At 54.9% G+C, this 15,601-nt stretch overlaps 1 protein-coding gene and 1 long non-coding RNA gene across 6 annotated transcripts in view; one reads left to right on the forward strand and one right to left on the reverse strand.

Moving 5' to 3' along the window:
- RPS6KA1 (ribosomal protein S6 kinase A1) overlaps window positions 1-15,601 on the forward strand; it is a 40,120-nt gene that overhangs the window by 4,098 nt on the left and 20,421 nt on the right. The window contains exons 2-7 of one of the 5 annotated variants that reach the window (XM_086716125.1): window positions 2,327-2,371; window positions 10,701-10,817; window positions 11,083-11,164; window positions 12,871-12,951; window positions 13,145-13,224; window positions 15,285-15,391. In XM_086716125.1, the coding sequence (XP_086572251.1) occupies window positions 2,327-2,371; window positions 10,701-10,817; window positions 11,083-11,164; window positions 12,871-12,951; window positions 13,145-13,224; window positions 15,285-15,391 (512 nt within the window). Of the gene's footprint in view, window positions 1-2,326; window positions 2,372-7,816; window positions 7,989-9,554; window positions 9,838-10,683; window positions 10,818-11,082; window positions 11,165-12,870; window positions 12,952-13,144; window positions 13,225-15,284; window positions 15,392-15,601 lie in introns of those variants that run through there. The other 4 variants (XM_025935122.2, XM_025935120.2, XM_025935121.2 and 1 more) reach the window with 4 other exon arrangements.
- Window positions 4,037-7,388, reverse strand: LOC147577858 (uncharacterized). The gene is made up of 2 exons (XR_015254557.1): window positions 6,895-7,388; window positions 4,037-5,021 (listed from the first exon to the last, which is right to left on the reverse strand). It is a non-coding gene; the product is annotated as an uncharacterized LOC147577858 (long non-coding RNA).

The following is a 15,601-nucleotide window of genomic DNA, read 5'->3' on the forward strand; positions in this document are numbered from 1 at the left end:
AAACTGTGCTCTGGACCCTGAGCTGGGTGCTAGGGAGGTAATGATGGATAAGCTATGCTTCTTCCTGAGTTAACCTATGGCTTGCTCGGTGCTGTGGGGCCCAGAGGAGGGAGGAAAGGACTTGAGGCTTTGTGAACAGAGAAGAGGACATTGGAAGTGAGTCCTGAAAGAAGACCAGGAATTTGCCAAAGGAACAAGACAGGAAGGGTTTTTTTGGTATTAGGAGCCACCATGAAGATAGCTTGGGGATATGAAACAAGCTGGTCTTCTCAAGGTCCCAGGTCATTCAGTTAAGCTCAAGAAGAGGGCCCAGTAATAATAATGGCTATTGTTTGTGAACCAGTTATGTGTCAGGTGTAGATATTTATAGGCATTATTTTGTTTGCTTCTTATAGCCACCCAGTGAGATACATTACTTTTATCCCCATTCCACAGATGAGGAAACTGAAGCCCTGAGAAATGAAATAACCTCAGGGTCATGCAGCAGTAGAAGCCAGAATTTGAACTCAGAAGGTCAGGTTCTAGAACCCACATACTAATCACCTGTGTTGGGCAGTTGGGATGATGGCCTTGGATGTCATGCCAAGAAGCTGGGTCTTTGTTCTATAGACAGTGAGAAGTCATGGAAGGGTTTGGGGCCTGGTACATAGAAGGTTCTCAGTAAGGAGTGAATCACCAAGAGAGTTGATTGCTCAAGTGCAAGGGTCACAGTTGAGTTTTAGGAAGGATAGGGGTTTGGAATGGGGAAGGCAGGGGGCTGGTGTGCATGTAGGCTGTTGTGACCATCTGTGGATTCCACATTTCCATAATTGTGGAATTATGTCAAGAGTCTAGAATGCTGGGTGAAATGGAACTCAATATATAAATGCACCGTGCACCCCACCCCTCCTCCCTGGCCCTGATCAACCCAGCCCTCTCCCCAGGTCGCTGAGAGAGGACAGCATGTATATGTATGTGTGTGTGGAGGGGCCTGCAGAACAGTGGTCCCTGGGGAGGACTGGGGGCATTAAAGAGGCTCACGGGGGCAGGATGTCCTGGGAGCGGCAGGGAGGAGCTGCTCCAGGAGCAGGGAGATTATGTAATGGGCAGAGCACAGCTGTGCCTGCTTCTGCCAAGCAAAGCCACAGCTGCCCTGTGGACCCAGCCCCTGGCTCCAAAGTCCTGACCTGCCCTAGGCTGGGTCTTGCTACCGGTAGGAGCCTCTGTCTGCCTCACCACACTTTTGCTTGCCAAGAGGGGTGGGAACAGCTCCTTTCTGCTTCCCAAGGCCTGGTTACTCACCTCATATCACACAGGAAAGGGATGGGCTGGGTTTGGTGTACCCCTGAGGGCGAAGTCTAGGGGATGGAAAAAGCAGGACTACCTAGAAAGTGGCCCATTGCCCGCCTCTCTACAGGTAGTTCCCCCACTGGGATGTGGGCTCCTTTTCAGCAGATCTTTTTTTTTTTGAGCACCTCCTGGGTGTCAGAGACCAGATTTTGAATCCCCACTTACCAGTTATGTGACCTTAGGTGCCATCACACACCCCTCTGAACCTCAGTTTCTTCTTCTGCCAAATGGGGCTGGGGCCTACCTCCCAGGTCATGAGGATTTAACGGTACCACAGGTGTGAGGCAGCGAGCCCAGGGCCTGGCATGTGGCAGGGGCTTAGAAGAGAGCAGCTGTTAGCACCAAGTCCTAATCTCTGTCCTCCCAGGACTCCCCGTTTATTAGAAAGGGCGAGCCTATGTGTAAATAGTCCCTGCAGCGTGGCACATGGTACAGTGAAGGAACGCAGGGGCACAGTGGGGCAGCAGCAATTCTGCCTGGCAAGGACAGGGAAGGAGTCCCAGAGTGGGGCAAGGACAGGGTAGCCACCATCTCCAGGCTGGACTTTCCCAGACTTTGTCCCCTTACATCCCTGCAGCAATTCTGGGAGGTGGGTGTGACTATCCCCATGTTACAGGTCAGGGGACTGAGGCCTCTTGCTGTTGGTTATTTGGTACAGAATCACGCAGTTTGTCTCCGGCAGAGCTGGGAGCCACACACGTCCTTTCCTTCTCACTGGGGGGAGGTGACATTTAAGCTCAGTCTTCAAAGATGAGGGGTTTGCTAGGCAGAGAGCACAAGGGAGGGAGGATTGGGAAATGCTGGTGAGGGACTGTCCCAGGAGGGCACTTGATACCTGTGCCCTTACAGTGAAAATGGAGGTAGAGGGCCCCTGCCTACATGGCCTCCCTAGCTACTGGGGGCAGCCATGAGCATGGGTTCTGGCAGGGTCTGTTTTCGCTCTGTCCCACACTGGTAAGTCCTGGTAATGTTTCCCTATCTCCCTTTTCTTTTCCAGAATGGACAGGCCTCGGGGGAAGAAGCTGGACTGCAGCCGTCCAAGGTGAGGACCAAGGCAGGCACCCTGAGCAAGGGACCATTTGCATGGCTTTGGAGGAGGAGGGAGGCCTGCCCAGCTCAGCCTTCCTCTCTGGTCCCACGGAATCCTCGAGGTGACCCTGTGCACAGAGGTCACTTGTTCCAACCTTCCTATTTCTGTCTTTTTTTTTTAAGACTATTTTTTTAAGTAATCTCACACCCACCGTGGGGCTTGAACTTACAATTTCAAGATTAAGAGTCACATGCTCTACCGACTGAGCCAGCCAGGTGCCCCTCAACCTTCCTATTTCTTAGGTGAGGGGACTGCGGCCCAGACAGGGTCAGGAGCAGAACCCAGGCTAGAACTCTGGCTTCTCATTACTCAGGCCACTTCCTTGGTTTATTCACTCACAGCAGTAAGGAAAGGGCTGAAGGGGTGATGGGAGAGGCTCAGATCAGCTGGGCTTTCATGAAGGCCTGGAATCATCTGGGTATATGGTGCTGGTACATGAAGGAAGGGAATCTGGTGGCCTCTCATGTCTAACCAGGGCCCAGTGCCTGGCCTGTGGCCCATCGGCCATTTCTCTGGGTTCCCATCTCCCAGCCCTAGGCTGGTTCCCTCACCCCTACTATCTTTGCTTCCCTGGGCACCTCCCTTTAGCCCTTCAACCCCTGTTCCTGGTTTTGTGTGTTGACAAAAGCACCAGGGGCTGGGTGACAGTTGTGTGACCTTGGGTGGGTCCTTTGTGCTTTCTGGGCTGGGCTTTCTCATCTCTGTGCCCAGTTTTCAGGAGCTGTGAGGTTCCGGAACTACTGGCTGGGGTAGGGGTGCTTTGGAAGTTGCTTGGGCAGGACAGAGGATGGGTTCTGGCAGTAGAGCAGACCGTTCAAGTCCTGGTTCCACCCTCACCATTTGGCCAGAGGTCTTCTCCCTTCTGAGTCTCTGTTTCCTCATCTGTAAATTGGGGATAATGGTATCTACCTCACAAGAGTGATGGGAAGGACAGATGAGGTAGTAACTGCCTAGCATACTGATTTCAGCACCAGCAGTGTGAGCACTCAGCTTCAGTTCCCTCCAGTGGCCACACCCTCTACATCTGGGTTGGCCTGGGCACTACACCTGCCGTAAGCTTGACCTTTGAAATAGACTCAGGGCTGGTCCTGATGTTTGTCTTATCTCATCCTCCTAAGATAAGGGAGCTGAGCTTCCCAGGATAGGGCAAGGTAAGATCAGTAGGCTCCTTCCCCCTCCTCTGATGGTTACTGTGGCCACCTTGGCCACCAGAGGCCAGACCAAGTGGTAGGGGACTGGGTCCCTTGGTTTGCCTCGGCCCCACGTCTGGAGAATCTCCTCCCACAAAGTAGCGCTTGCTAGTTGCTTAGTAACAAAATGAAGGGGTTCAAAGAAGAACCAGGATTTCAGATCTTGGGGCTTAAGTTCTGGGGGTTGCAGAAGAGCTTGCAGCTTTGAGGGAGCAGGGGGTAAGTATAGCTTCTCACCTCAGGAGCTAGAGGGACTTGTTGGGAAAGAGTGGGAGCTTACCCCGCCAGGTAACCTACATTTGATCCCAAGCCTATGACCCTTGCTCTCTGGCAGAAGACCCCGGGATGGGAAGAGAGACAAGGCTGGAGATGGATAGGCAAGGAGAGCTTTGAATGCCACTTTAAGGGATAGAAAGAGCTTAACACATACCAGGAGCTTTGCGTTTAGTTTTTACAACACCCCTGATACAGAAATTGTTACCGTCTCCATTTTACAGATGAGAAAATTGAGGCCCAAGGTCACATAGCTGGTGAGCAATGGAGTCAGGTCTTGCTTGACCACAGAGCTCACACTTCTCCCAGCCCAGAGAACGCTGCGTGCTGAAGAGGGGGCATATTGGATCCCTGTGATCCCAGGTTCCACCATTTCCAGGCATCTGCTTCATCTATCTTTTCTGTTGCCCCTAGAACCTCACAGTATCCCCATTGCCCACTTCTGGGCTCCACACACCAGGGGGCGCTCAGCCCGTGGTCAGGACCTCATCGCTTTGTGCAGTGGAATGAAGGGGCAGCAGGCCAGTTTATCCTTTGCTTCATCAGACTTTTGGTGCACCTTGCAGCGGCACTAGGGGACCCTAAAATGAGGTTAATACCCCCAGCCCCAGGGAGCTTGCAGACTTAGGGAGAGGATGGAGACAGGAAAACTGTACGGTGGGCACTGTGATGGGGAAGAACATGATCGTAGGCACAGAGAATCTCCATTCTGTGCCAGGCCCCATTTGGGGCACTTTCCAGGTACCCACATTTCTCCTGGTGACATGGTAAGATGAGCACGTCCTGGGGAGCCCAGCCAGGGGCATCTGCGCTCAGGGCTGAGCATGGACCACATGGATGGTCACTGCTGTGTGTGGCAGAGGAAGGAGAGTTGTGGTGGGCTGTAGGGCACCAGGCCACCGTCCCTGCAGAACTGGCACTTGGCTGGGCCTCGAAAAGCAGGATTCGGCAGCGCCAGAGAGAATCGGGCCTTCCAGGCAGAGAGGAGACGAGAAGAGGCACTTGGGAGTCAGGTGTTCTGAAGTCAGAATCCTGCCCCTCTTTCTTGTTTGCTGCAGAACTTGGGCAAGTGATTTGCCCTTCTGAGGGTCAGGTGCTTTTCCTGTAAAAGAAGAATAGGGTCCACCCCTCAGGGCCACCTGGAGGAGGGAATGTGACATGGCATAAATTAATCCCACAAAGTTTGGTGTGATTGCTTTTTTCCTTAAAGATTTTATTTTTAAGTAATCTCTACACCCAGTGTGCGGCTCTCACTCACAACCCCGAGATCAAGAGTTGCCCGCTGCACCAACTGAGCCAGCCAGGCCCCCCAAGTTTGGTGTAATGCGTGTTTATTTTATTTATTTTAGGCAGAAAGGGGGATTGGGGTTTTAGCAGCCATAGTATACACAGCAGTCTAGGGCAAGAGCCCCCAGATCCCTTCCGCGCCCTTGTGCACCTGGTGCCCTCAGGCACACTGGGGCTCCACTCACCCTCCCTCCCTCCATGACGGTGGACCAGGCATCCCAGGCCCCCTCCCCCGGCTATCTCCGGAGCTGGACCCCTTTGAAGCGCCTGCAGGTCTATTTTGAGAGCTGAGCATTTCCCCCCTCCCCTCCTCTCTTCCTGTTTATGAAACCCTGATCCATCCCGGATCCCTCATGCTACACTGGCCGGAGCACAAGCAGGATGTGACTGTGGACTTCGGGGAGCCTTGGAAGCCTCAGGTGTTGGGGGGGAACTTCCCTTGGACTGGCCAGGGTAGGCTAGCCCACCCTCCCAGGTCCTGGAACCACGTGGCCGGGCTGTGTCCCTTCGGACTGCCCAAGGGAACTCTGCAGCAGGAAGACTGCCCATCTTATCAAGGGAGAAGTCCTGTTTACAACATCCCTTTGTCTCTGTGGCCCGCTTTATTTGCAACAGCCTTCCGAGGGTTGAACATTTAGTTTTAACCTCTGCTTTACAGAGGGGGAGACTGAGGCTCAGACAGGGAAGTGTATTTGCCTGGTAGCATTCAGCTAATGAGTGGACAGTTCTTAACTTCCTACCCTGTACTCCTGGCCTCAGCCTCTTCATGCTGGTGCCTCTCTACATGGAGTGTCTTTTTTTCCTCTTTTCTGCCTGGCCAACTCCTATTCATTCTCAGGGTTTAGCTGGACCGCCCTCTCTGTGGAAGGTACTTTGGGACCTCACCCTAGGCAGATAGTTACTGCCTCTGGGCACCTACAGCACCTCCACTGCAGCCTGAGAGTTGTGTTTTGTTATATATTTTCAAGAGCTGCCTGAGAACAAGGCTTGAGTCTGTGCCCCTCCTCCGATTGGCTTCCTGGCTTGGGGACCGAGCAGGAGCCCAGTATCTGTGAGCGATGCCCAAAGGGGAAATAGGCTCGCAGGGAGGGTGATAATGAAACGCTTGAGTGTAGGCTTCAGTCCCCCTTTCTAGCTATGTGGCCTTGGGCAAGTCACTTTCTGAGTCCAGTTTTCGCATCTCTGGAATGGGGTGACAGTATCTCCCTCGGAGCTAAGGCACAGGGCCTGGCAGAACCCATACCGGTAGAGGCTGAAGGAAAGGATGACCCTGGTGCAGTATTTGCTCAGTTTGTAAGGAGCACAGTTCTCGTCGTCACTCATGCCAGGCCTGGCCCAGTGCAGCAAGGCCACCTGGGAACTGTGGCCCCCTCCTCACCTCCCCAGAGGCCTGCTAGAAGACATAGCCAGAGCTATCTATCCTCCCAGAGGGGGCGGGCCTGGGAGGCCCTGCCTGTACTGCCAGCCGGGGAAGGGGCTGTGGGTGTCCGTTACAGCCAGAATTGGCAGCTGGGCTCCAGCTGGTGGAGGGAGGCCTGGGGTGGGGACCCTGGGGACCAGGGATCAGGCCAGGGGGCTCTGGGCTTCTCTCCCAGCTGCCCTGTGGGAGGAAGTAGATAAGAGGAAGTATCTATAGGGGGGAATGGGGCAGGGACCAAGGGATGTGGTCTGGTGCCTGTCCTCCCCCACTCCTGCCACCAGAGGCCTCACAGCCCCAGCACATACCCTTCAGCGAAGGCAGCTCTGAGACTGTTTCCTTCCTGTTGCCCCTTCCTGTACCCTGCTGGCCACAGAGTCTTCCTTTGCTTCTGAGGGATTTGAGGGTTGGTGGGGGGCCCAGCTGGCTCTGGCCCAGAGCACTTTGGGGCTCCCAGGGCCGTCCCATCCTCCAGACCCCTGCCTGCAGAAGCTGGGTGCAGCGAGCTGTCTGTCTAAGGAGACGTCTTTCACAACCCGCGGCAGGCCGTCATCAGGCTGTCGTTGGAGCCCCTTTGAGGACTGGAAGGGGAAGTCCGTGTGTACGTGGGACCGTGTGTTTCCACATGTCTGTGGAAATGGTTTCCGATCATCAGCCTGTTTATATTTGTGGGCGTGCCAGTTCCTGTGGGTGTACTGGTGGGACTGGTGCGGCCAGGCCACGTGGAAGGGGGCTGGGCCTGGTCAACCCCTGCCCTACTGCTACCTGCTCCTTCTCTCAGACTTCTGTGAGGTCCTTGCTAGGCCCTTTTGCCCACCCCCCCCCCCCCCACCCATCCCAGGGCCCTGGACCGGCGGGCTTCTGCAAGGCAGGTCTGGGGGCGGTGCTGCCTGTGCTGTGGGCTGCCATTTTGGGTGGGCCCAGCCATAGGAAGGTCACTATGGGGGGAAGAAGCTCCTGCACTCTGGGCTGGGGCATTCAGAGTCTGTGGCCTTGCTGACTTCTGCCCCACATTCTCTCAAGGGGATGTTTGCAGGTGCTGGGATGCCCAATGTGTCGCTGCCTCATTGCTTTGTGACTTTTATCTGTGTTCTAGTCTCCCCTCCTTAGGATCAGAGGAGTCGAGGAAGGATTTATCCCTGGGCCCCCCCGGAGTCATGGGCTTGGGGTCTACAATGTCCCCTCCTCAGCAGGGGAGCCTGACCCATCTTCTGTCCCTCCTCCCTGCAGAGGGGGAAGTGAGAAGGAGGGGGTCAGGGACCCTGCCTTCTGGGCCGGGAAGGCTGAAAAAGCAGAAGTAGACGAGTAACAGGGCCCTCTGGCCACCGGCTTGAGCCCCACCATGCAGACCCCGGCAGATTTCCCCAGGGTTGAGAGAGACTCACTCCCCTGTCCCAGAAAGGTGAGCAGAGGGTTGGCCTGCCTCCAGCAGCGTCTGTCACCATGACCCTGGGCAAGGAATGGGTTTGGGAGTGGCTTTGTCCCCTGGGGTTTCCGGGTGACTGCTTCTGTCCCGAGGGAGTGTTCTCAGAGGCAGACAGGCAAGTGGAGGCTCAAACCTCAGGGCGGGGTGGGCAAGGGTTGCTGTGTGGCTTTGGCTCACCTCAGCCCCTCTCTGAGCCAGGCTTTCTGCCTGTCCCACACAGGGTTATACTCAGGGGCCTGATTAGCATGCAGCTTCTTAGAGCTGCAGCTTTTGTGACTGTTCAAGGTCCCCTGAAGATGGGGCTGTGTCTGTCAGGGTCTAGACCTAGAATGGGAAGTCCCTGGACCGACCCCAGTACTGAGGGAGGGGGTGGGCTTGGATGGGCAGGGCATGGCTCTGACTGACTTACCTGCCCACCCTTTCCTGGCACTTGAGGCCCGCTGACCCCAGGCCAGGCAGTAACTGGAGGAAGGATTTGAGTTTAAGCCTGCTCTGCCACTGGTTCACTTTCGGCCTGGGTGAGTCACTGTCCTCTGGGCCTCGGTTTCCTGTTTCTGAAATGGGGATAACAGCTTTTGGGAAATTGGGATCAGAGTCAAAGCCATCGGATTGCATTCAGGAGATGTTCCTCTCAGTCCACTATCTTAGTCCAGGGCCCTGGCATAGGAAGAGACCTCAGAGGTGTGTCTGCCACAAATGTTGGACTGTCCCCCCCAGCGCTGGGTGTTTGCAGGTGATGTCTCTGCACCTCTTTTCCCACCCCCTGGCAGACCAGCAAGAACCCAGAGCTCTGCCATTGAGTCCAGGGTCTGACTTTCTGCATGTCTTTCCTGCCTGTGTGTGTGGCTTGGGTATCTGTCAGTCTACTTGGGCCTCACTGTCTCTTTCTGCCACCCACCTGCTTCTGTTCCTGTTTCTGTCTCCATTTGATGAGTGCCTATCTTCACCTGTTGGGTACATCTCACATGTCGGGTGCCTGTTGGGTTGTGTCCCCTTCTGTCTCTGCCTGTTGAGTACGTTTCCCATCTGTCTCCACCTGTTGGATGCAAGCCCCCATCTGCCTCTGCCTGTTGGGTCCCCATCTGTCTCTGCCTGTTGAGTTTGTATCCCCTTCTGTCTCTGCCTGTTGGATATGTGTCCCCATGCACCTCTGCTTGTTAAATATGAGTTCCCTCCTGCCTCTGCTTGTTGGGTACTTGTTGGATATGTATTCTTCCTACCTCCCCTTGCTGGGCATGTGTCCCTATCCATCCCTGCTTTGTGGGCATGCGTCTCTGCCTGTTAGATGCCCACCTTCATCTGTCTTTACCTATTGATGCCTGCCTCTGCCTGTTGGGTGACCCTCTTATCTGCCTCTACATGTTGGGTGTCTGTCTTTGCCTGTTGGGTACCTGTCTACCCCTCAGCAGCTGGGTTGGCCTGGGGCTTTCCCTTTGGGACCCACAAGGAGGGTTGGGGGGAAGGGCCTGAGGGCAGCCCTCAGGCAGTGGGGAGGGGGGAAAAGAGAGGAAGGGAACGTGGTGAGATTGTAGGCCTGGAGCTGGGAAACCACAGGCCCTGAGTGATTGGCGGCCCTGAGCAGGGCCCAGCCCCCGCCCTCACCCTGCACATCCGCCTTGGGCCTGGCCACCTCCGAGGCAGCCCCTGACGCTGCCTGCTCCTGCCATGGTGCCTCGGCCCTGCCGGGCGAATGGAGCAGGATCCCAAGCCGCCCCGCTTGCGGCTCTGGGCCCTGCTCCCCTGGCTGCCCAGGAAGCAGCGGCCCAGGATCAGCCAAACCTCTCTGCCTGCCCCTGGCCCTGGCTCTGGCCCCAGGCAGGACTCGGTGAGTGTGCCCAGATGTCTGGTCTTGGCCTGGCTATGGCCCTTGGAGCAGGTGCCTGGGCAGCCAGTTTGGCCTCAGTTGGCTGTGGACTCTCCAAGCCCAGGCCTGGCCCTGCTGGATGACTGGACCCTGCCCAGGTTTGCTTCCTAGGGAAGTGAGGAGGCACTTCGGGGCTCTAGGGCAATACCAGCAGATTGGAGGGAGGGCAGAAGGGTCCTAGAACAGCTAAGACCGGGCAAGGGGTTTTCAGTAGACTTCTATGAAGGAAGTTTCTATGGGTGAATCGTGGAGTCTCTGGGCTCTGCTCCTTTCTACCCCAGACTGGCACTTGGGTTGGCCGGGGGAGCCTCTGGTGACTTTTGGGTCCCTGTGCGTCTCAGCCCTGTCCCCCTGGCCAGAAGGGTCCTGTCATCCATTCTGACCAGGAACAAAAGCCCAGCTCTACCTCCCCAGTCTGAGCACAAACTCTACTTCCTATTGAGGCAGAACCAAAACCTTTGCAGCAGGGGAGGGGAGCCCCACAGGGAGGGCCTGCACAGAGCTTTGGGCCTCAGCCAGAGCCTGGGGTTGGCTCCACCTGGCTGTGCCTGGGCATCCCTTTGGGCGTCTCCAGGCCAGCACAGCTGGAGCAAGAGGAGCAGTGCCTCACCTGACTCAGCACCTTGGTAGTTTGACCCTCCCCGGCCCTTGAGGCCCTTTTGGTATTGATGAGCCAGGAGGCTGGCCCCTTCAGCATAGCTGTCTGGTGCTGCTGGCAGGGCCCTGTCTGCTGAGGTCTAGTGGGAGCGGGCTTGGATGGGGACCATTCCCCCGGCCGGCCCAGATGAAACCCACCATGCCCACCAGCTCTATCCCTCTATCAGGATGAGGGCATCCTCAAGGAGATCTCCATCACGCACCACGTCAAGGCTGGCTCTGAGAAGGCCGACCCATCCCATTTTGAGCTGCTCAAGGTTCTGGGCCAGGGATCCTTTGGCAAAGTGAGTTCTGAGCCCACAACTGGGAGGGCAGCACTGGTCATGTCAGAGGTGGGGATGAGGGGTCACCCCGGGGCTCAGGATCTGAGGGCAAGGGTTGGTGGGTCTGAGGGGAGGACAGGAGGTCACCTTGGTACCCAGGGAGGGCAAAAGGTCAACCCAGGACTCGGGGACGTCAGAGGTCAGCCTGTGCCCTGGAGGATGGAAGCTGATGGGCTCGGCCCCCCTCCCCAGCTTCTCCTCTGCTTTTTCCCCACTGCTTTCTCAGGTCTTCCTGGTGCGGAAGATCACCCGACCTGACAGTGGGCACCTGTATGCCATGAAGGTACTAAAGAAGGCAACGCTGAAAGGTGAGTGGAGGTCCCCTTCCCATGTAGAGCCCAGACTGGGCCCAAGATTGTGGGAGACAGCCCAGCTCTCAAGGTGTTGGGTCTGACAGAGAAGGCAGTTCTATCTCCAGGAGTACCTGGTCTGAAGGTAGAGAAACAGGCCTGTCCTCAGCCACCCCTTACTCCCTATCCCACCCCATTGCAAAGACAGGGTCCCTTTTGAAGAAAAGACTTCTGGGGAATAACCGCATCCTTCCCCTCCCCCACCCCCAAGCCAGCCACCAATTACCATAGCTGAAGGTGAATGTCTGGAAGGAGGCAGGGGGTGAGTGCAGTATGTTTGTGGCAGGGGCCTTCACACCCCTGGTACTCAGGTTACTTGGGCAGAGTTGCTTCATGAGGGAGACCTCTCAGGGTGGAGAAAGGTGTTGGGGAAGAGGCAGGGAGTCCAGGCAAGCAGCTAGGGCAGGCAGGAGAGAGTGAGTTGAGGCAGGGCCACAGAGATGGACAGCAGGGAGGTTCAGAAGGGAGCCCAAGGCCAGGTCTAGAATTCCACGGCTCACAAAGTGTATTGCTGTGGTTGGTAGTGGACTCTGGGCTGGCAGTGACCCTGACCAGGTGGAGTAGGCCCTGGCTGAGGGGAGGGAGGGAGGATCAGAAGTGTTGCCCTTAGGGACTTTAGGGGTCATGTGGCCCATAAAGTGCTGTCTGTGGGGTACTGTGGTTTTGGTGCCCTAAGGCCAGGCTGGTAGGGGTAGAAGTCATTCCCTAGCAGGGGTGATGGGAGCCATGAGGGAAAAGGATGAAGGACTTGGTCACTGCTGTGAAGGTCCCCAGGCTGGGGCGGGAGTGGCTGTGTTGACCCTGCAGCGTGGTGCACTTGGTGCTGTGAGTGAGAAGCCCAGGGGAGAGTGGGTTGCAGCCTCACCGAAGGAGTAGCCATTTGAGCTGTGCCTTGAAGGATCAGTGAGCAGTTCTCCAGAATGAAAATAGTAGAGGGAGGGTTCCCCAGGAAGGAGGAGCTGTTGACCCGAGCAAAAGTGTAAAACATGTAAGGTATATTTGGCCAACAGCGGCAGGAATAGTTAACTCCAGCATGGTCCATGCCACACCTGGCAAGGGAAACGAAAAAATTAAAATAGAAGGCAAAAAGTGCTCTGAAGGGGCAAGCACGAGCCCTGCAGGAGAGAGAGCCCTAATTTAGCTTGGCAGTTTAAGGAAGACTTCCTGGAGGAGACGAGGCCTGAGCTGAGTCAAAGAAGAACCTGCTGGTGATCAGAATGCCTAGGGACTTTCATTCGTTTAAAAAAAAAAAAAGTATGTGGGGGTGTCTGCTCAGACACACGAGTCTGAATTTTAGGCCCAATGATTCTGCCTAACTAGCTCCCAAGTGACTGTTCTCTCCATCCCCCCAGACTGGAATTAGGGATTTTTGTGCCAGGTGAGGAAGGGTCTGGTAAAGGCATCCCAGGGGGAGCCTCAGGAGCAGAGGCTAAGGGCACACAGGACAAAACAGGTTGCTGAGATTGGCTGGATTGGATGGCCCTTGATGGGGGCTGGGGGGAGAGAGAGGGCGAGAGGGATGGGCAGGGGGCTAAGGGCCCAGCCCTGAGTACTGCCATGTAATGTGAGGAACTCGTGGAAAAGAGAGCCCTTCTTAGGGCTTGGGGCTGACTCTTTAGGGGGAGGGGCTAGACTCTTAGTGACTGTCTTTCTCTTCTGGCCAGTGCGTGACCGTGTTCGGACCAAGATGGAGAGAGACATCCTAGCTGATGTAAACCACCCGTTTGTGGTGAAGCTCCACTATGGTGAGACCGCAGTCCACTTGAGTTCGCAGCCTACTTGAGTTCGCACCCTGCCTGCCAGCCTTTGCCTTTGCCTGTGGGCCACTGCCTTCCCCGTATGTTGCCCCCACCCCCCAGCAGGCCAAGGGAGCTTAGAGTAAAGGGGCAGGGCCCAGGACCCAGCTGGCTCCACCATCGCCTTTTCCCCTCTCCCCAGCCTTCCAGACTGAGGGAAAGCTCTATCTTATTCTGGACTTCCTGCGAGGTGGGGACCTCTTCACACGGCTCTCTAAAGAGGTGAGCTAACACCCCACTGCCCCAGGGCCCCGAGATGGAGCTGGAGGGACAACGAGGCATCCCATCCCAGAGCGCTGTGAACAACCTGTCTGGTGTGGCTTGGACCTGGGACCACCCAGGCCTGCCTAGCAGTCCCTGGCCCAGGAACTGACACCCAGTGTCACCCTGGGACAGAGCGTACAGCTTGGCAAAGCCTTCGTTCCTCCCAAGATGGGTGAGGAGGATCAGGCCCTGGGTCTCCTTGATTCCCAGGAGCTAAGGGATCTTTCATCTCTCTGCCTCCATTCTTCCAAGGCTGCCCTGGGCAGGACTGTGAAGATGGGCAGAAGCTTAAATCCACCCAGAAAGTTAAATATTTTAACATTATGTCCCATGTGTTAACCAAAAGGATTTTAACTGACATAAAAGAATTCGAGCCAGATATAAAAATGGGACCATTAATACAAGTCAAACTTTAGAAGAGAAACAAACTTTAAAAGAAAAAAATTTTTTTTAATTTTTTTTTAATGTTTATTTATTTTTGAGAGAGAGAGACAGAGAGACAGAGTGCAAGCGGGAAGGGACAGAGAGAGAGGGAGACACAGACTCTGAAGCAGGCTCCAGGCTCTGAGCTGTCAGCACAGAGAGCCTGACGTGGGGCTCGAACTCACAAACTGTGAGATCATGACCTGAGCCAAAGTCAGACGCTCAACCCACTGAGCAACCCAGGCACCCCTAAAAATTTTTTAAATGTTATTTTAATGTTTGAATAGGCAATACACTCACATGATTGAAAAGTAAAATGTCGGGGCGCCTGGGTGGCTCAGTCGGTTGAGCGTCCGACTTTGGCTCAGGTCATGATCTCGCGGTCTGTGAGTTTGAGCCCCGTGTCGGGCTCTGTGCTGACAGCTCAGAGCCTGGAGCCTGTTTTGGATTCTGTGTCTCCCTCTTTCTCTGACCCTCCCCTGTTCATGCTCTCTCTCTCTCTGTCTCAAAAATAAATAAAATGTTAAAAAAATTAAAAAAAAAAAGAAAAGAAAAGAAAAGAAAAGAAAAATGCCATTGAGAAACCTTCCTCCCACCCCAGTCCCTCTACCCGCCATAGGTAAACACTTATACTGATTTCTTGTTTAAGCGCCCCATGTTTCTTTGGTAATACAACCCATTCTGATACATGTTCTGAATTCCAACCCCCATTTCCTTACATAAAAAGTACTAATCTATGTATCTGTTCTATATCTTGCCTTATTCAAGATAGCAGATCATGGAGATGGATCCATATCAGAACATGGAAGTTTCCTTGTTCTAGTTTATGGCTGCATAGCACTCCATTACACATGGGAGTAATGGAGTCTTCTCCCAGTCTTCTGCCCAACCCTTTTGCTATTTCCAAACAATGCCTCAATGAGTGACTCATATGTTAATCATGTCATACCTCAAACCCCTTTACATATTGTTTTAATTTTTATTTATTTTTTCATTGTTTTAATGTTTATTTTTATTTAAAAAAAAAAAAAATTTTTTTTTCAACGTTTATTTATTTTTGGGACAGAGGGAGACAGAGCATGAACGGGGGAGGGGCAGAGAGAGAGGGAGACACAGAATCTGAAACAGGCTCCAGGCTCCGAGCCATCAGCCCAGAGCCCGACACGGGGCTCGAACTCACGGACCGCGAGATCGTGACCTGGCTGAAGTCGGACGCTTAACCGACTGCGCCACCCAGGCGCCCCAATAACGTTTATTTTTAAAGAGAGACAGTACGAGTGGGGGAGGGACAGAGAGAGAGAGGGAGACCCAGAATCTGAAGCAGGCTCCGGGCTCTGAGCTGTCAGCACAGAGCCTGACGCGGGGCTTGAACCCACGAACCGCGAGACCATGACCTGAACTGAAGTCGGGCACTTAACCGACTGAGCCACCCAGGTGCCCCTCGTACCCCTTTATACAGAGCATGGTGTGTGGCCCTGGGGTGTCTAAGGGTCCTCCCCGAGGTGGGCTGCCAAGACCAGGAAGCTGCTGACTGCAGTACCTGAGCTCCTGAGGAAGAGGCAGTCGCAGCTGGCGTCCCCTCCCGCCTGTCGTAGGTTATGTTCACAGAGGAGGATGTGAAGTTTTACCTGGCTGAGCTAGCTTTGGGCCTGGACCACCTGCACAGCCTGGGCATCATTTACAGAGACCTCAAACCTGAAAAGTGAGTGAAGCCCCAGCTCCACCCCAGCCTCCCTAGCCAGGGCAGAGGCAGGCCTTGGGGTCTCTCCTGACAGGGGTGGGTGTAACTCTCCCCAACAAAGTCTCCCTGTGTGTGGCCGCCCCGTGGATAGGTGGGTGGGACGGGTGGTGGTGGCAGCAGGGCCCTCTTAGGGGTCTGCCTAATTACCAGTGTCCGTTAAAAGGGCTGGAC

The sequence above is a fragment of the Puma concolor genome, chromosome C1, assembly GCF_028749965.1.
Source record: "Puma concolor isolate L17-30 chromosome C1, mPumCon1.1.hap2, whole genome shotgun sequence".
Classification (NCBI taxonomy): Eukaryota; Metazoa; Chordata; class Mammalia; order Carnivora; family Felidae; genus Puma; species Puma concolor.